Source organism: Calliopsis andreniformis, chromosome 4 (assembly GCF_051401765.1).
Source record: "Calliopsis andreniformis isolate RMS-2024a chromosome 4, iyCalAndr_principal, whole genome shotgun sequence".
NCBI classification, from domain to species: Eukaryota; Metazoa; Arthropoda; class Insecta; order Hymenoptera; family Andrenidae; genus Calliopsis; species Calliopsis andreniformis.
The window spans coordinates 3246475-3262598 of NC_135065.1; the positions used below are offsets into that span (position 1 = coordinate 3246475).

General features: G+C 29.1%; 4 protein-coding genes across 5 annotated transcripts; 2 read left to right on the forward strand and 2 right to left on the reverse strand.

Annotated features, from left to right (window-relative positions):
- Nucleotides 1-790: 790 nt before the first annotated feature.
- LOC143178589 (dnaJ homolog subfamily C member 28) lies at nucleotides 791-3245 on the forward strand. Of its 2 annotated transcripts, XM_076377334.1 has the most exons (6): nucleotides 791-891; nucleotides 995-1093; nucleotides 1437-1568; nucleotides 2157-2249; nucleotides 2331-2684; nucleotides 2746-3245. In XM_076377334.1, exons 2-6 carry the CDS (start codon nucleotides 1046-1048, stop codon nucleotides 3145-3147), a joined length of 1029 nt encoding a protein of 342 aa, XP_076233449.1. In that variant the 5' UTR covers nucleotides 791-891; nucleotides 995-1045; the 3' UTR covers nucleotides 3148-3245. The 2 variants fall into 2 exon arrangements, with proteins under 2 accessions (XP_076233449.1, XP_076233448.1); XM_076377333.1 differs by lacking the exon at nucleotides 791-891 and having other exon boundaries at nucleotides 913-1093.
- Gart (trifunctional purine biosynthetic protein adenosine-3 Gart) lies at nucleotides 3135-8029 on the reverse strand. Its single transcript, XM_076377335.1, has 16 exons — nucleotides 7628-8029; nucleotides 7419-7508; nucleotides 7082-7329; nucleotides 6815-7014; nucleotides 6541-6735; nucleotides 6332-6462; nucleotides 5973-6183; nucleotides 5759-5894; nucleotides 5471-5693; nucleotides 5201-5395; nucleotides 4793-5048; nucleotides 4504-4707; nucleotides 4254-4400; nucleotides 3899-4167; nucleotides 3553-3810; nucleotides 3135-3475 (listed from the first exon to the last, which is right to left on the reverse strand). Exons 1-16 carry the CDS (start codon nucleotides 7703-7705, stop codon nucleotides 3290-3292), a joined length of 3027 nt encoding a protein of 1008 aa, XP_076233450.1. The 5' UTR covers nucleotides 7706-8029; the 3' UTR covers nucleotides 3135-3289.
- A 1288-nt stretch (nucleotides 8030-9317) lies between these two features.
- Nucleotides 9318-10911, forward strand: LOC143177929 (succinate dehydrogenase [ubiquinone] iron-sulfur subunit). The gene is made up of 5 exons (XM_076376255.1): nucleotides 9318-9584; nucleotides 9751-10010; nucleotides 10156-10453; nucleotides 10573-10695; nucleotides 10766-10911. Exons 1-5 carry the CDS (start codon nucleotides 9360-9362, stop codon nucleotides 10904-10906), a joined length of 1047 nt encoding a protein of 348 aa, XP_076232370.1. The 5' UTR covers nucleotides 9318-9359; the 3' UTR covers nucleotides 10907-10911.
- Nucleotides 10912-11339: 428 nt separating this feature from the next.
- LOC143177869 (serine/threonine-protein kinase Chk2) lies at nucleotides 11340-14935 on the reverse strand. Its single transcript, XM_076376127.1, has 8 exons — nucleotides 14106-14935; nucleotides 13214-13489; nucleotides 12809-13065; nucleotides 12543-12746; nucleotides 12292-12465; nucleotides 12040-12204; nucleotides 11750-11968; nucleotides 11340-11596 (listed from the first exon to the last, which is right to left on the reverse strand). Exons 1-7 carry the CDS (start codon nucleotides 14251-14253, stop codon nucleotides 11750-11752), a joined length of 1443 nt encoding a protein of 480 aa, XP_076232242.1. The 5' UTR covers nucleotides 14254-14935; the 3' UTR covers nucleotides 11340-11596.
- Between the last annotated feature and the right edge of the window lie 1189 nt (nucleotides 14936-16124).

Genomic DNA, 16124 nt, shown 5'->3' on the forward strand with positions numbered 1-16124 from the left:
TTATACCTTTCATGTTTCAATGTTGAAAAATAAACATGGAACGTAATGTCGTGTTTTGATACTTTCACAGATGTTATAACAAAAGTGAACAAAAGCGTCTCGCATTTCCCCTAGAAATGCACACCTGTTACGACTAAAGTGCGGGAATAAATATGAATTTAAAATGAGTATGAACAAACAGACATTTAATAGATAATAAGACAACAGAACTTTCCAACAACTCTAATATATCGTTATTATATTTTCAAGTAAAATTTTGAAGGTCTATGAATACTTAAAATGATCTAACACTCCGCGATTTATTTATGCTTATTCACACTCAGAAGCGTCTTGGATTTTTAAAGCTTTATAACAATTAAATCATAAGAAATATGAGATGTATTACGATATGTGGTCTCGTCATCGATGTGACTACACTTCCAGTATTCCTTGAGATTCCCCGAATTTGTTAAAACCCTTATTCTATTTTGTATCAGAATATTTTAATGCTTTTGACAGTCCTTGCGTGCTTATATCTCGTAAAGAAGGTTAAATAGGACATATATTTACATTGACTTTTTTTCATTATTTTTAGATTCTGATTTTCTGAAGCAATCCCTAAAGTCTTGCCCACTTATTACAGGACACCTTGTATATATTGTACTGTATTCACGTGTTTTTGCGTGCTTTCTAATGTCAAAGCATCGTTGACGTATTGTCAACACTTTTTAATCTCGTATGAATTGAAACGTTTAACAATATGTAATATGATTTAATAGAAGTAAAATTTAATTCTTTACGAGATGACATGCATAATTAACAAATATTTTAAGATATGAAATTGTATAGGTTATGTCGTTCCTTTGAAAAATATTGTTCTTGACAGTACGTAGTTAATACGTAGACTTGTATGTATGTATATATTATAAAATTTTAACTAATTATATAACCCTGACAAAAAAACAGTAAGATCATTGTAGTATTTCTTTACCATTTCTTAAAAATCATGTTAAAGTTAAACCGATTTTGTGAGAAATCAATTGAGTGTTTGCCTGGCAAGCCATACATGGATTTTAAAGTTGTAAAAAGATTTAAACAACGAAATGATATAAAGGTATATTCTTCTATTATATTTAACATTATTTGTAGAAGATTTAATGTTAATACTTATTTAGTCAATAATGTGTGTAGTACTATATTTTGTCAAAGAAACATTTTGTTTCCAGTATGTTAAGTAGATTTTAATTATAAGTTTGTAATTGCTATTAACAGTAAGCAACTGGTTTAGGTTACTTTTAATTTAATTACCAAACAAATGAAGCATAATATAAATAAATGCTATTTTATATTTTTTGTTTAGCTTCTTATGTAGCATATAATTCATGTATCATAATTCTGTATGCATGTGCCAGTTATATGAATGATCAGTCTATTAATTAAATGTTTAATATTTCAAGACATGGTATCAAACATTGAATGTTGCGGAAGACTGTGAGGATGAAACACTCAGATTGGCATTTGTTCATTTAGCAAAACAGTTTCATCCAGATAGTGGGACACCAGAATCTAATGCAGCTAAATTTTCTGAGGTACATTGTAATCTTTTATTCCTAAAAATTATTTGCCATTTATCATTTTCCATGGATATAATTATCCATGAAACAATTTAAGTACCTGTCTTTTGTACAAAGAAACTTTTTGGAGACATTACAAAGAAAGAATATATTGATAAATGTTAATTAAGAAGAAAGTATTTTTGTATAAAGAAATCAAATTCAAAACAAGTATGTTATTGAAAGTCTTCTATTCCTTTTTAACATATACGTAAGAATGTGTCTTTTCATTATTAACAAAACATTTTTTTTTTTAATATTCACATAAGTGAATAGCATTTTAAATACATTGTTTTTCTGATAAAAAGGTGCTGAATATTATACATTTTAAATATCTTTTTGTTATATTTTTACTTTAGATATATAAAAGAATATTTTATTACATTCATTAAATTTGTTTCAACAATAATTAAATATAGTCAAAAAGTAGCAAAATTATTTTGTAGGCCACGCTGAATTAGATTATACATTTAGAAAAAAATCAATTATATTAGTTCACTAACATTGAAATTTGGGTAAACCAGTTACATGATGTGCAAGTAATTTTAACTTTGATTTTAGTAGATTGAAAATGCATATAGACAGATTCGTAAAGTACGAATAGAACAAAAAGACAGGAATACACAGTTACCTGAAGTTGAGGAATTTGATATCAAAGTATGTACATCCTATTAAAATATATATGTATTATGATTACTTGCCTCTTAATAAACATAAACTTATATACATTGTTTTTAGCATACAGCACCACAGCATCGACATTACTTAACATATAATGTAGGTGTTGGGACATACAGCAAAAGACAAAAATTATATACTATAGAGAGGGCTCAAAAAGCAGTTGATAATGTAATAGAGCATAGACTTAAAAAGCTTCAAGCTGAGGAACGTAACACATTAGTTGGGAAAGATAAACAGCGTGCAAAAGATATCAAAACACGTTTCGGTATGGACCGTTTAGTAGAAGATTTAATTCAAGAAGCAATGAACAAAGGTGAATTTAGTGATCTACCAGGCATGGGTAAACCTCTGAAAGAAAATACGAATACCAGAAATCCATATGTTGACTTTGTTACATATAAATTGAATGAGGTATGAAATACCAATTATAATTATGAAATTGCAATGAATAATGATTATAACTAAAACACAGGTACTGATAGAGAATGGATTTACACCAGAATGGATACAGCTATCTAAAGAAATCAGACAAGAAACGGAAGATTTACGAAAAAAATTAATGGAAGCACGAAACGAGGTGGGTCCTCTTCCATTGAGCCCTGAAGATGAAGCATTTTGGAAGGATATTCTACAAGATTTTAAGTCTACAACAAAACGTATAAATAATAAAATCGACAAGTATAATTTATTGGTACCTATACTTCAAAAACAAAAGCTACATGTTAAATTGGAAGATATTGCGAACGAAATACTTTCTCTATCTCCAATGAAAGTATCCAAGAAACGTTCAAATCATGAAAAATTTACTGAGAATGAAAATAATGAGAGTATGTTAGAAATGTTAACTTCATTTTTTAGTAGAAAAATTTCATAGAATATAAAGTGTTGCTCTCTTTTAATCAAATTCATCAAATACTTGTTTTCAAGTATTTTTGTATATACAAAAAGGCAATAAACAGTGATTGCGTTACAAAAATATTTTTATAATAAGATCATTATGTCACATCGTTTTGAGTTTAATAATTCCATGTAATAGTGTTGTTTTCTTTCAAGTGTATTCTCCCAGTGGCCAAATGCTTCAGTGCAAGTGGAAATATGCGATGTTCAGCTGTTTTCACTCGTTCTTGAAGAGTTTCTACAGTATCATCTGGTAATACAGGAACTGTTGCTTGTTCAATGATTGCTCCAGAATCTATATCGATCTATAAAATATTATTTATATTTTATATGGACTTGACATAAGGACATATTATACCATTTTATAAAGAATATTTTGTACCTCGACAAAGTGCACAGTACATCCTGACACACGTACACCAGCTGCTAAAACATCTTTATGCGCACAAACGCCTTTAAAAGATGGTAGCAATGAAGGATGTATATTTATCAATGCTCCTCGCCACCGATTTACAAAGCTGTGTGATAGAATGCGCATAAAACCAGCAAGACAAACTATTTCAACTCCAGCGGCATCCAGTTCAACATTCATTGCTGAATCAAAAGCTTCTCGACTGGGATAATCAGTATGTTTAATGACCTGTTGTAGGAAGTTAAATTTAAATAGGGGTACTCGATATTTACGTAATAGAAAAGTAAAATGTAAATAACTAGAAAACACTAATTACCACTGTCTTAATGCCAGCTTTTTTAGCTCGCTCAAGTCCTTGAACATTTGGTTTATTTGAAATTACTATAGTTATTTCTGCACCAATTTGTTGCGTTGGATCTCGGGTTGCATCAATTAGTGCTTGCAAATTGGTACCGCTACCAGATATGAGAACGCCTACCCTTTTTAGAGGTTTGCTTAGATTTTTAACGATATCAGGTACGTATCGTTTCATTTCCAATTCTAAAGCTTCTTCGAAATTTTTTACATGCACTTTAACTTGATTATCTATAATATTTTTTTTATATGTATTTAACTGACATTGTATAAAGGAAATTTTCTTTGAATAAAAGCCGAGGAAATTAGGGAATTACCTGTATAAGTATTTACATGTCCAATAATCTGAGGATTTTCTGTTTTTAATTTCGTTAAAACTTCATCTTTGTCTTTTTCTGAACAGATTAAAATGGCACCAATGCCACAGTTAAATGTTCTTAACATTTCGCTTTTATTAATTCCGCCTAAAAAGATTAATTGTTTCAAAGGAATATATACGTGACACGTGTCTATGTTGACATATGTCTACATAAAATTATTTAGCTTGCATTTTAATTTTTCACTCACCTGTAACTGCCAACCAACCAAAAATTGATTGAATTTTCCATTTATTTGCGTCTAATACTACCCCCATATTTTTGGGTAGAACTCTTGGTATGTTTTCTGTAAGACCGCCTCCAGTAATATGTGCAAATGCTTTTATTAAATTTGTTCGTACAGCAGGGATTACACCTCTTACATAAATTTTCGTTGGTTCTAATAGTTCATCACCTATAGTATATACATGAGAAATATAAATGAGTTAGTTTCCTGCCTATGAAGTACAAGATTCAAAATAAATAATGAAAATACGTACCAATTGTACGGTTCTTTTCAGAAAAAGGTGCTACATCTGAATACTTCTTGTTTGCCATTTTTAAGACCTTTCGAACAAGACTGAATCCATTACTATGCACTCCACTTGATGGAAGACCAATTACAATATCACCTGGTTTTATATCATCTATACGTGGCAATAATTCGTTTCTTTCAACTGCACCTACGGCAAATCCCGCTAAATCATATTCACCATTGGAATACATATCAGGCATCTCTGCTGTTTCTCCTCCAATCTAAAAGTTTGTATATAGAGCATTTTCATTAAATTCAGAACTGGGAATGAATAAGACAGAACATTATTAAAAATAATCAGTTTATATAACGAAATTCTATTTTTATTATTATAATAATGAATATGATTAGGATGTAATTAACTTCCACTTACCAATGAACATCCAGCTCTTTTACATCCTTCGCTTACTCCATTTATGACATCCGCAGCTGTATTAACATCTAATTTGCCACAGGCAAAATAGTCAAGGAAAAATAAGGGTTCAGCACCATGTGCAAGAACATCGTTTACGCACATAGCCACTAAATCTATGCCGACTGTATCGTGTTTATTACATTCAAATGCTACCTATAGGAAATAAATCGGTGTATGAAGATTTTGACTGTTTATTATACGTATATTCTTTTAATTTAAATCTGGTACCTTTAATTTAGTTCCAACTCCATCGGTTCCAGATACTAAAAGTGGATCTTTATATCCAGCTGCTTTTACGTCAAATAATCCCCCGAAACTACCAATTGAACCCAATGTCCCTGAACGTTGTGTTGAACATGTCACTGGCTTAATTACTGAAACTAGTGAATCTCCTGCTGCTATATCTACACCACTACTCTTGTATGTTAGTTCTCCATGATGTAATATAGATCTAAAAGTATCAGTTGATATATTTTTCTTTATAGTTTTTTAAATAATTTCACAAATCAAATATACCTTGCGATTCCTTTGTGTGCTATGTCTGTTCTAAATTGCTTCCCTTCAAACGATATGCTTTGAGCAGCATGTGTTGCCTTAGCAGCAGCTAAGGCTAACGAAGATGCTAGACTTACTGTAATTAAAACTCTCCCTCCTGATAAAAAAAAAAGAGAGTCAAAGTAATAGTTTTAATGTTCCTGTAGAAGCATTATCAGTTATTTTGAAAGTATACCATTAGTCAATAGTTCTCCTTCGGAAGAAACATTTGTTCCACTATGGAAAACAAAATGATAGGGTTTACGTAAAACATCGTTGACGCCTGTTATGACTTGACCTTTCGATGACGATGCTGGATATCCACGGGATGCCAAAATAACACCAACAGCAAACACATCTTGTTGCCATTGAACTTGAGATTCGATTAAAGAACCTTCGCAACATGCCTGTCATCCAGTATATGTTAAATTAATTTCAGCTATATATTTATATATTAAATTATATATTAACTATAAGTATACCAAGCAAACTGAGTCCAAGCCTCAAGCTTGCCTGGTATGCCAATAAATATCTATATATTAAACTAAGAATTACCTTCATAATTGTGAATAAATCTGATTTCAGTAACGGTAACACTACTTGTGTTTCTGGATCTCCAAATCTACAATTGAATTCTAAAACTTTGGGTCCGTCTTTCGTTAACATTAAGCCAGCATACAACACACCTGAATTTTTAAATATAATATATTTTTATGACAGTAAATTGTTTTCGTGAATTTAAATTATTTTACAATATAACAAACCAACAAATGGAATTTTTTCCTTCTGAAGACCATTAATGGTTTTCTGAAGAATATACTTTCTCACTACTTCATAATCTGCTTTCTTTAATAAGGGACAAGGACAATAGGCACCCATGCCTCCAGTATTTGGACCCATATCTCCGTTAAATATTCTTTTATGGTCTTGTGCAGGTGCCATTGGCACAATAGTTTTTCCTATAAAGAAAAAATATCTCAGTAAAAATTGGCTATATTTAATAAGTTAATATTTTATTCAGAACTTCTTGCATCTTACCATCTGTGAACGAGAGAACAGAAACTTCTTCTCCTTCTAGTAGTTCTTCTACAACTATGGATTCTCCAGCAGATCCAAATTTTTTATCTGTTAAAATTTCATCTATAGCTTTACATGCTTCTTCTTTATCTTTTGCTACAATAACTCCTTTTCCAGCTGCTAAACCAGAAGCCTTTATCACAAGTGCTGGAAATGGTGCACTATAATAAATCATTACACATGTAACAGTTTCTTGTAGTTTATCTAAAAACAAAATTTTATATTTACTTTAAAACAAATTTTTTTGCCTCTTCTGCATTTGTAAATCCTTTCCATTTTGCTGTAGGAATTTCGAATTTATCCATAAATTCTTTTGCCCAGTACTTGTCTGCTTCAATTTTGGATGCTGCTTTTTGTGGGCCAAAACAGTTAATTCCTACATTTTTCAATTCATCTGCCAATCCATTTGCTAAATATTCTTCTGGCCCAATAACTACTAAGTTTATTCCATTTTCTGTACACCATTTTGCTACTTCCTATAGAATATGTAGTTATAATATTTGCAATGTTATCTCAAAATTTAATAGAAACATTGATATAATAAGAAACTTTGTAAAAGAAATACCTCATTATTCTTAACATTTAGTTTCACTAAGGAAACATTATTAACTGATAACATTCCATTGTTTCCAGGAGAAACATAAATTTTATTCACCTAGAAAAAATTGAGATTTAAGTAAAAAGTTCAATGAAAATATGACTACAAATCCCATATATATTTTGATTCAAAAATTATATAAATCAGTGTGTTCTGAGCATGCTTAATATACTTACATGTGGAGATTGAGAAAGTTTCCAAGCAATAGCATGTTCTCTACCACCACTGCCGATAACCAAAACAGTGCACTGCATATCTAAATAATGAATTTAATGAAGAATTTAATTTTAATTATAATGAATTATTTATAACAACAACCAAAGAGATAAAACTTTATAGAACCACTAGTTTAAAAATATTGCATGTTTGTATATAGATATAAAAAGAGAATTAGAAATAAATTAAAAAAGAGTGTTCTATACATATTCTATAGATATATAGACTAGTTTATGTAATACAATGTGCTATGTGTGTACAAGGATACACTCATTTTACAAGGATTACTCATTTTACATAAATCTTATAGATTCTTAACTTTTTACACACTTTTAAAATTTATTCACGTTTCCACAATACAATGCACGTGATTCAAAATTTGATTCTATGTATTCACTTGTTGGTACTTACCGGATATATGTTACTCGAGCAACAGGTAGTAGTGAAATACAGTCGAGATCTTTAAGTAACTATCTTTTTATGTAGTTCCAATCAGGGAATCACTTATGCATAACGAGTATTTATTGACGTATCGTCATTCGTATAACGAAAACTGTTTCTTCGCGGGGGTTAATCCATCATAACCCATATATCAACAGTGATGACTTTTGACCTCTTAAAACTGTTCATGCATGATAGAAATATCTTTTATTGTGAAATGCACATGTAAACCATCTTAGAATAAACATAATTTTGCGAACAAAATAGGAACAATATCCTTCTTTAACCTTTTTCTTATGATACAGATTTTCTATTTTAATTTTATGATAGTGATTTCTTATTGCATTTGAAAAAATTTTAAAATAGGTAAATTATAATAGAAATAAAACAACATATTATTCAGTACAACAGAAAAATGTAATACATTTAATACGTATGTACATATATATAATAAACAAATTAGTTGTAATTTAATATAAATGTGGATTTATTTTTTTTCAATACAAGATAAAAATAAATAGAAAAAGTAAAAGTACATAGTAAAAAATAAAAATGTAGTAGAATATACGTATGCGTAGAAAACTTGTTCCTGACAATTGCATTCATTATGCAACCGAAGACTTGAAAATAAGTTGTCGGGTAAACAGTATAAGTTCGATAAACGATAAATAATGAATAACATTTTCACGCAGAGATAATCGCGTCTATTATAACAGAATGTATTTTCGCTGTAATCTTTAGAAGATGTAACAGAAGCATGTACATCATTAATTTATGTATTAAAATTTAATTTTTGTTTAGCAGAGTACGAAAATTTACCCATTATTAAATTCCAAAATTGTACTAAACTACTTCTAAACTTATTGTAAATTTGATTCTACAAGAAAATATATATAAAAATGTCTTTACACTTTTAGAGATAATAAAAAATACTGGAACTTCAAATAAAAGATTCTAATAATTTGTTTTTCTATAATTCCAAATGAATCTTTACTATCTATATCTATACATAAAAATATTCATCTCATTAATCTTTTATTTAATATATATATCATTATCATTTTTGTGACAGTTTCAAGTCGATACGAATATGCGTGAAGTTTTTGCAAATGATGATATTTTGTTTCCATCTTAGCGAAGAATTACATATTAGAAAACGAAATGATTGAAAGATTAAAAAAGCAAAAAATGCCATTGTAATCTGCCGAAACGCTTACAAGAAACATCTTATAAAATATTTTTTTTACAGACATGTTTAATCTCAACATTATTAGCTGTATGAGCAATTATTGGTCATCCACAATCGTGTCTCTTTGTCGAAGCACCTGTCAAAACAGTCGTTATCAAAGCCACAGATTCTTATGCAGTGCAAAAAAAGTTGGAAACCCCTCTCAGAAATCGGAAAACCCATCTGAACAAAATCCTCTTGTTACTGCTGAGCTCGCCAGTTTAAAAGAATGCAAATTGCCACCCGAAGTTAGCGAACATAAATGTTTTAGTTCAGTCCTTTTCAGTAATGTTCATTATCAGTGATAACATTAACTAGTCTCTCTATATTTCCCATTATTATTACATTCTCCTTCTAAAAACTTAAAACGCAGCTATTGAAATGTTTTAATATAAAACTTCCCTCAATATTTAGGATCGACTACCGGAAATAAAGCCACGGCTTCAGACAGTCCGAGTATATCGTTGGAACCCTGAGAAGCCAAATGTAAAACCGTACATGCAACAGTTCTCTGTCGATTTAAATAATCTTAAAGGCACAATGGTATTGGATGTGTTGACGTTAATAAAAGCCCAATACGATCCTACGTTATCTTATCGAAGATCATGTCGTGAGGGAATTTGCGGAAGCTGTTCGATGAACATAAATGGAGTCAATACCTTGGCTTGCATTACGTAATGCAGAGAATTTTTTCCCGTTATCCTTACAATTAAGACAATTATCGATAGTTAATACAGAAAATTTTAAAAATTAGAAAAAGTTCTGTTACATTTCTTTTTTTTTTATAAAACTCTATGATATTCGTTTTTTTACCCTTAGAAAAGTGATAGAATCATCAAAGCCACTAGTCATCTATCCTTTGCCACATTCCTATGTGATCAGGGATTTGATAACAGATATGGAAGAATTTTTGAAGCAATATCAGGATATTGATCCATTTTTAAAACGTCCTGGCGAGGAAAATTTTATTGGTTTACGACAACTTTTACAAAGTCAGAAAGACAGAGATAAACTCAATGGCTTATACGAATGTATCCTTTGTGGATGCTGTACTTATGCCTGCCCCCCTTATTGGTGGCTTGGTGATAAGTTTCTCGGCCCTGCAACTCTTTTGCAGGTATATCATGAAAAAAATAAAAATATTTTCAGTTCAAATACATAGAAGCTTAGATTACAAATAGGATTTAACATCCATAGTAGCTAATAATTGATAACAAACGCTTTCTCATTATGTAGGCTTATAGATGGATAATAGATTCTCGTGATACGGAACATAAAGATAGACTCAGCAAATTACGAGATTATTATTCGGTTTATCGATGTCACACTATTTTCAATTGCACAAAAACATGTCCAAAGGTATAAGACAATATTCCAAAACAATTTCTGGTAATTTTGATTTAAATATCACATTACTAATTCTTTTAAGGGCTTAAATCCTGGAAAAGCAATAGCTCAAATAAAACGGTTACTAGCGGGACTTACTAAAAAAGAGCTGCCTGATATGGAAACCCCAATTCCAAATCCTTGTCCAGGTGAAGAAGACATATATCAATGTAGGGATGAGTAGGTACAAAGAAAAAGAAAAACGTGATTAATAAATCATTATTCTTAAGACGATTTGGAATTGTATATAAACTCGCTTTTCTTATTGAAAACAATGTCTTGTTTGCTTTCAAAGCGAGAAATTATCGGGTTGAAAGTTTCTCTGATGAACAAGTTTTTTGTAGACTACTTTTGCTATATAAATATATAATAGAATGATTTATCAGGTTATCCCATAAGTACTATCGCTTCTTAACTTACACTTTGGTACAAGTAGAAATTTTTTGAAAAAAATTCATAGATAATTTGAAAGATATAAGATACCTCTGAAAAGCAATTATCAGTACACGAATGATCATTAAATATACTCGTGGGTATTAACTTTTTACAGTAAAACAATTGTTTAAAACAATAGTATAATTACCTGATGTAATAATATATAATTAACAATCTTTTAATGATCACGAGCATATAAAAATACAAAAATACAAATATGGTCTTTTATAATTATTATCTTAAACAACATTTTGGTATAATTTCAGTTACTTGTTTCATTGTTGCATATTTTTATAACTACTGTAAATTAATCTTATTAATACTACAATTGTACTGGTAAGTTGCATCAATTAAATCACCTTTACTTTCATTTTTTATCGACATAATAAACTTAATACATTAATGTTCGTGATTTATTTTTGAACTGCTTGACGTTTTCCTAGAAATTAATTATGAATATAACAAATAGATTAGAACTCTCTGATTACTGAAACAACAGAATTTAAATAATGGTAAACGTGGAATGTGAGTATAAACGAATCCAAAATTATAATTTCTTAATTATATGCTACTTAGTCTCACGTATTTGTACCTATATCTCTAAACGTGCTCGTTTTATTAAACCTGGATACTGGTCATTTTTATATTGATTATTGCTGCAAGTATTTGAAGGTGCCTTATTTTCATCATTTTCATTTGAAAATAAAGTTTCAACAGTATCCCGGAGTTCACGATCTTGTAACCAAGGATGTAATAAAACTTGTTTTATAGTAATCCTTTTTTTTGGATTAACCGTCATCATTCGCTTGATCTGAAACGTAATATTATCAAATATTAGAAATATTGTACGACATATAACTTTACTCTATAGTAAATTCGTACCAAATCTATAGCCTTATCGCTAACATGTCCAAATTTTGAAGGAGGAAAAGTGTACTGTCCCTTCCTTATTTGTTCTTGTAAACTAATATCCTTATTGTGACAATTAAAAGGTACTGAGCCGCTTAAACAAGCATATAATATCACTCCAAGACTCCACACATCTACCTATAGTTAAAATAAGATAATTAAAACTTATAATTTCTTGTTTTCCCTGTTGTTTATAAACACACATACGTATATAGACAGACATACTCGATTCGTGTAAGAACCACGTCCAATAGTAGCTAATATTTCCGGTGCAACGTACATGGGAGTTCCACAAAAAGTTTTCATCATGGTTTGTGCATCGACCAGCTTTGACAAACCAAAGTCTGATACCTTAGCTAATGTAATATCCGAGTCACTAGCTAATAATATGTTTTCTGGCTATAAACAAGTTGAATTTAATTACTGAATACATTTAATATAATGAAATATATAAAATATATGTGAAAAAGATATACCTTTAAATCTCTGTGAGTTATGCCAGAGTCATGAAGATAACCTACAGCAAGTACAACTTGATAAAAAATTATTTTTGCACATTTTTCTGACAATTTTCCTTTCATCTTTATTCTTTCAAAAAGTTCACCACCCTCCATTAGTTCTAGAACTATATACACAGCCTTTGGAGTATCTACAATTTCTTCCATTCTAATTATGCAAGGCTACAAATATAATATTTGTTAGTAGATGATATAACTTTGATCATTTGCATGCAATAACTTACATGTTTTAGAGCTTTTAGTATTTTGACTTCATTCATAATTTTTTCAGGATCATTTAATGGATGTTTATATCCATTTGTTGTAGCCCCCATTTTTAAAATTGTCTTCATGGCAAACTTTTTACAACCAATTTTAGAAAAAACCAGTTTTACTTCTCCACAAGCGCCAGATCCTAATTTACGTGATACTGCATATTTGTTTTTGAGTTGTGGGGGCAAGTCATTAGTCTCAAATGCAGAAGTACTCATAAATACGTACACTATTAACAAATAGGAAGAGTATATGTAATTGTCACTCAGTGAAAATTAAAAATAAAGTTACAAATTAATCACACTTATTAAAAAATAGGTAATAAATGTTTTATATTTAAAAAAGCACTTAAAATTTTTTAAAAATGTTTAATTTACCTGTAACAATTGGTTGTGCTAAAGATATGACATCATTACTTTCAAGAACAACTTTGTTTCCACGACCTACTTTTTTTTTATTTACAAATGTGCCATTTTGGCTTAGGTCTTCTAAATATACTACAGCATCATCCTTATTTCCATCTATGTATTCTCGAATTATTCGAAAGTGTGTTTTACTCATAACACTAAGCCACTTCGGTTTCAGTTCATCCCTAGTTACACAGATATCACAGCTTTCTGCACGACCGAGTGTGTAAACATCCTTGGTCATTTCTATATAAATCATTACTTGCACTTAAAAATTCAATTCATCAAATGTTAATGTATACTGCTAAGAGCTGATAAGTTGGTAAAAAGAATGGCACAAGAGCAAAAAAGGTACTTTATAAGCTCTACATGACCATTATGAAAACAGAAAGATACAAAAGGTGTCAGTTTGCCAATTTATCAGCTCCCAATAGTGAATCATACTCTCAAATTATAATTATTCTGTTAGCTTAACATTTACATCATATTTATTATTTAGAAATGTAAGAAAGAAAAAGATTAATAGTCAAATGAGAAAAATATATATAAAATTAATAAAATTATGGAAAGAACCTAAAGTACATAAAATGTTGTAACACTTCAACTTAAAAAGTATTAAAAAATTACAGAACATTTTAATACGTTATATTTAGATGTATACAATTGCCATAGTTTAATATATTTGAAAAACTTCATAATTTAATACAAATGTATCACATACTAAAGTACTTCAAGAAAACAATCTTCCTCAAGAAAATACAGCTTCTTAGCATTTTAATTTTAGTATTTCACGCTGCAATGTTTTTATTCACTTTACACATCATGTATAAATTACAAACATTTAGGTATTAAATAAACTCACCCATTGTTTTAAATGGTAATTTAATCGGGCATAATCTTCCCCATACTACCATAGTTTTTTCTTGTGACAATTCTTGGGATTGAGTTAGCCATACAGAATCCACATTTTGTGTGTCGGGTAAAGTTAAAACAACTTGTTCATCGTTCATAGTTACAAATGGATTGGTTTCATGTAAACCAAAAATATTCGTAAGCCACGTCGATTCTCAAAAACAATGAAATTAATTATCAATGTGCAACGCAAATACTAACCCATAGCAATACAATTTTATTGCCGTTTTATATTTATATTATTTCTATATTCTGAACGACTATTCAAGGTTTACGTTAAGAATCTACAAAAATCAAATTAATAAGTATTGCACAACTTTGATCGCATAACGTAATTTACGACGTAAACAATCTCTCAGAATCTCGGCATTGAGTTTATTTGAGGAAATCTAACTGAAACTGACCGCATACGAGATACAGGATGCTTAAAAACTGAGGTAGAATCTCGACTATGTAATAAAATTTAAAAAACTATACAATAAATTGAATAAACATCATTGAAGGCTTAAATAGTTTCGAAATATTTAATGTCTTAAATTATAAGCCTTTAAATTTTTGTTAAAATACATGTGCTAAATAATACGATCTTCAAGTATCTTTCAAAGCATCACGTGCTTCCGGAAAGAATGTATCATGTATCATACTGTTACATATTCACACTTTTAATAAACAAGTACAGACATAAAAAGAAAAGTACTAAATACTATAAAGATAATAAAAAATTTATACATATATTTTTTTCCAGTTTGTTTCGTAAAATAAATATTTGTGTTATGTATTAAAATGAAACTAATATCACGAAGTTATATAATAACACTTTTCATTGAGCTTTTTTGTTTGTTTTAAATTCAATTAATTAATTAAATTTGTATTATAATTTTGAAACATCCTGTATACACTGTACATATGTATGCATACTTTGTATTACTTGATGTTTTTATTACGTTATGTTGATAAATTAGATATCTGTAATATCTGCGTAGCCTAAAATGAATTATGAATATGTAAAATTATTTTGAAATTTTTGCATCAATCAGTAATTTTTATAAAAAAGTATGTTTTAAGTTTGTAATTAATAAGTAACTATATCGGTAGTAATATTTAAATGATCAATATCGTTTATTCATTTTTAATTAATCATTAAATGAAGAACGTAAATAAGTTATTTGAAACTATACTATACAACATTAGAATGTACATAATTAATTGATTTTTTTATGCCATGCATTTATGATATTCTTTGTTTTCTATTGTAATCATTTTTATATACCGTCTTTGGTTTCTTATTTCATATTGTCATTTCTTGTATTTTTTAAATACATACATACTTATATTGAAATTAACTTTTTTTTATATTCTACCCAACAAAATAGAGAATTTTTAAAGAAAATTTCAAACTTACAAAAAGATCGGAATGAAAAAAAGAATTTCCAATGTGAAATAAATTTTATTTTTAATAGATCTTTATCTATTTAAAATAAAGCATTATTAAATAGTGTACAAAGAGTAAACTAGTGTATAATGAAAAAATAATTAAATTATGGTATAAAAAATGATTATTTCATTGCTATTATTAATGTTAGGAAATATCATGCATAATTTTTGTTAATTAGTATCTTTTAAACATGTAATAGCAGGTTCAATGTAAGAGGCATTATTTTCGCATGATAGATTTAATTGACAATATGAAATTATATGTAGTTGGACAAAAAAAATTCTTAAATTTGAACATACTCATGATTCAGAACCGCAAGTTTAAATATAACAGAAAATGTAGATTTGAACAATCACTTTATAAACTGGCACAGGTCAAAAATGTGTACAAAGTCTTTGTGTTGTGTACCTAATCTTAAGTTACGTTTACTAATTGTAATTAATGCTGTATTTCTAGTAATAATATTGTTATTAGTATTATTATCACTTCAATTAGAATTCGTTATTTTGGCAACTTACGGTTCAGCGGAAATTT

Bases quoted from the DNA above. Each gene is read 5' to 3' on its own strand.
- LOC143178589 (XM_076377333.1), top strand. From the start codon at position 986: ATGTTAAAGTTAAACCGATTTTGTGAGAAATCAATTGAGTGTTTGCCT. The intron at 1,569-2,156 runs GTACATTGTAAT...TGATTTTAGTAG, and splicing joins ATGCAGCTAAATTTTCTGAG to ATTGAAAATGCATATAGACA. The intron at 2,685-2,745 runs GTATGAAATACC...ACTAAAACACAG, and splicing joins TTACATATAAATTGAATGAG to GTACTGATAGAGAATGGATT.
- Gart (XM_076377335.1), bottom strand. From the start codon at position 7,705: ATGCAGTGCACTGTTTTGGTTATCGGCAGTGGTGGTAGAGAACATGCT. The intron at 4,708-4,792 runs GTACGTATTTTC...TATATACTATAG, and splicing joins TGAAAAGAACCGTACAATTG to GTGATGAACTATTAGAACCA. The intron at 3,476-3,552 runs GTACAAAATATT...AATATTTTATAG, and splicing joins GTACTGTGCACTTTGTCGAG to ATCGATATAGATTCTGGAGC.
- LOC143177869 (XM_076376127.1), bottom strand. From the start codon at position 14,253: ATGAACGATGAACAAGTTGTTTTAACTTTACCCGACACACAAAATGTG. The intron at 13,066-13,213 runs GTAAATTAAACA...ATTTGTTAATAG, and splicing joins AGCACAACCAATTGTTACAG to TGTACGTATTTATGAGTACT. The intron at 12,466-12,542 runs GTATATCTTTTT...ACTTGTTTATAG, and splicing joins TAACTCACAGAGATTTAAAG to CCAGAAAACATATTATTAGC.
- LOC143177929 (XM_076376255.1), top strand. From the start codon at position 9,360: ATGTTTAATCTCAACATTATTAGCTGTATGAGCAATTATTGGTCATCC. The intron at 10,011-10,155 runs GTAATGCAGAGA...TTTTACCCTTAG, and splicing joins AATACCTTGGCTTGCATTAC to AAAAGTGATAGAATCATCAA. The intron at 10,696-10,765 runs GTATAAGACAAT...AATTCTTTTAAG, and splicing joins GCACAAAAACATGTCCAAAG to GGCTTAAATCCTGGAAAAGC.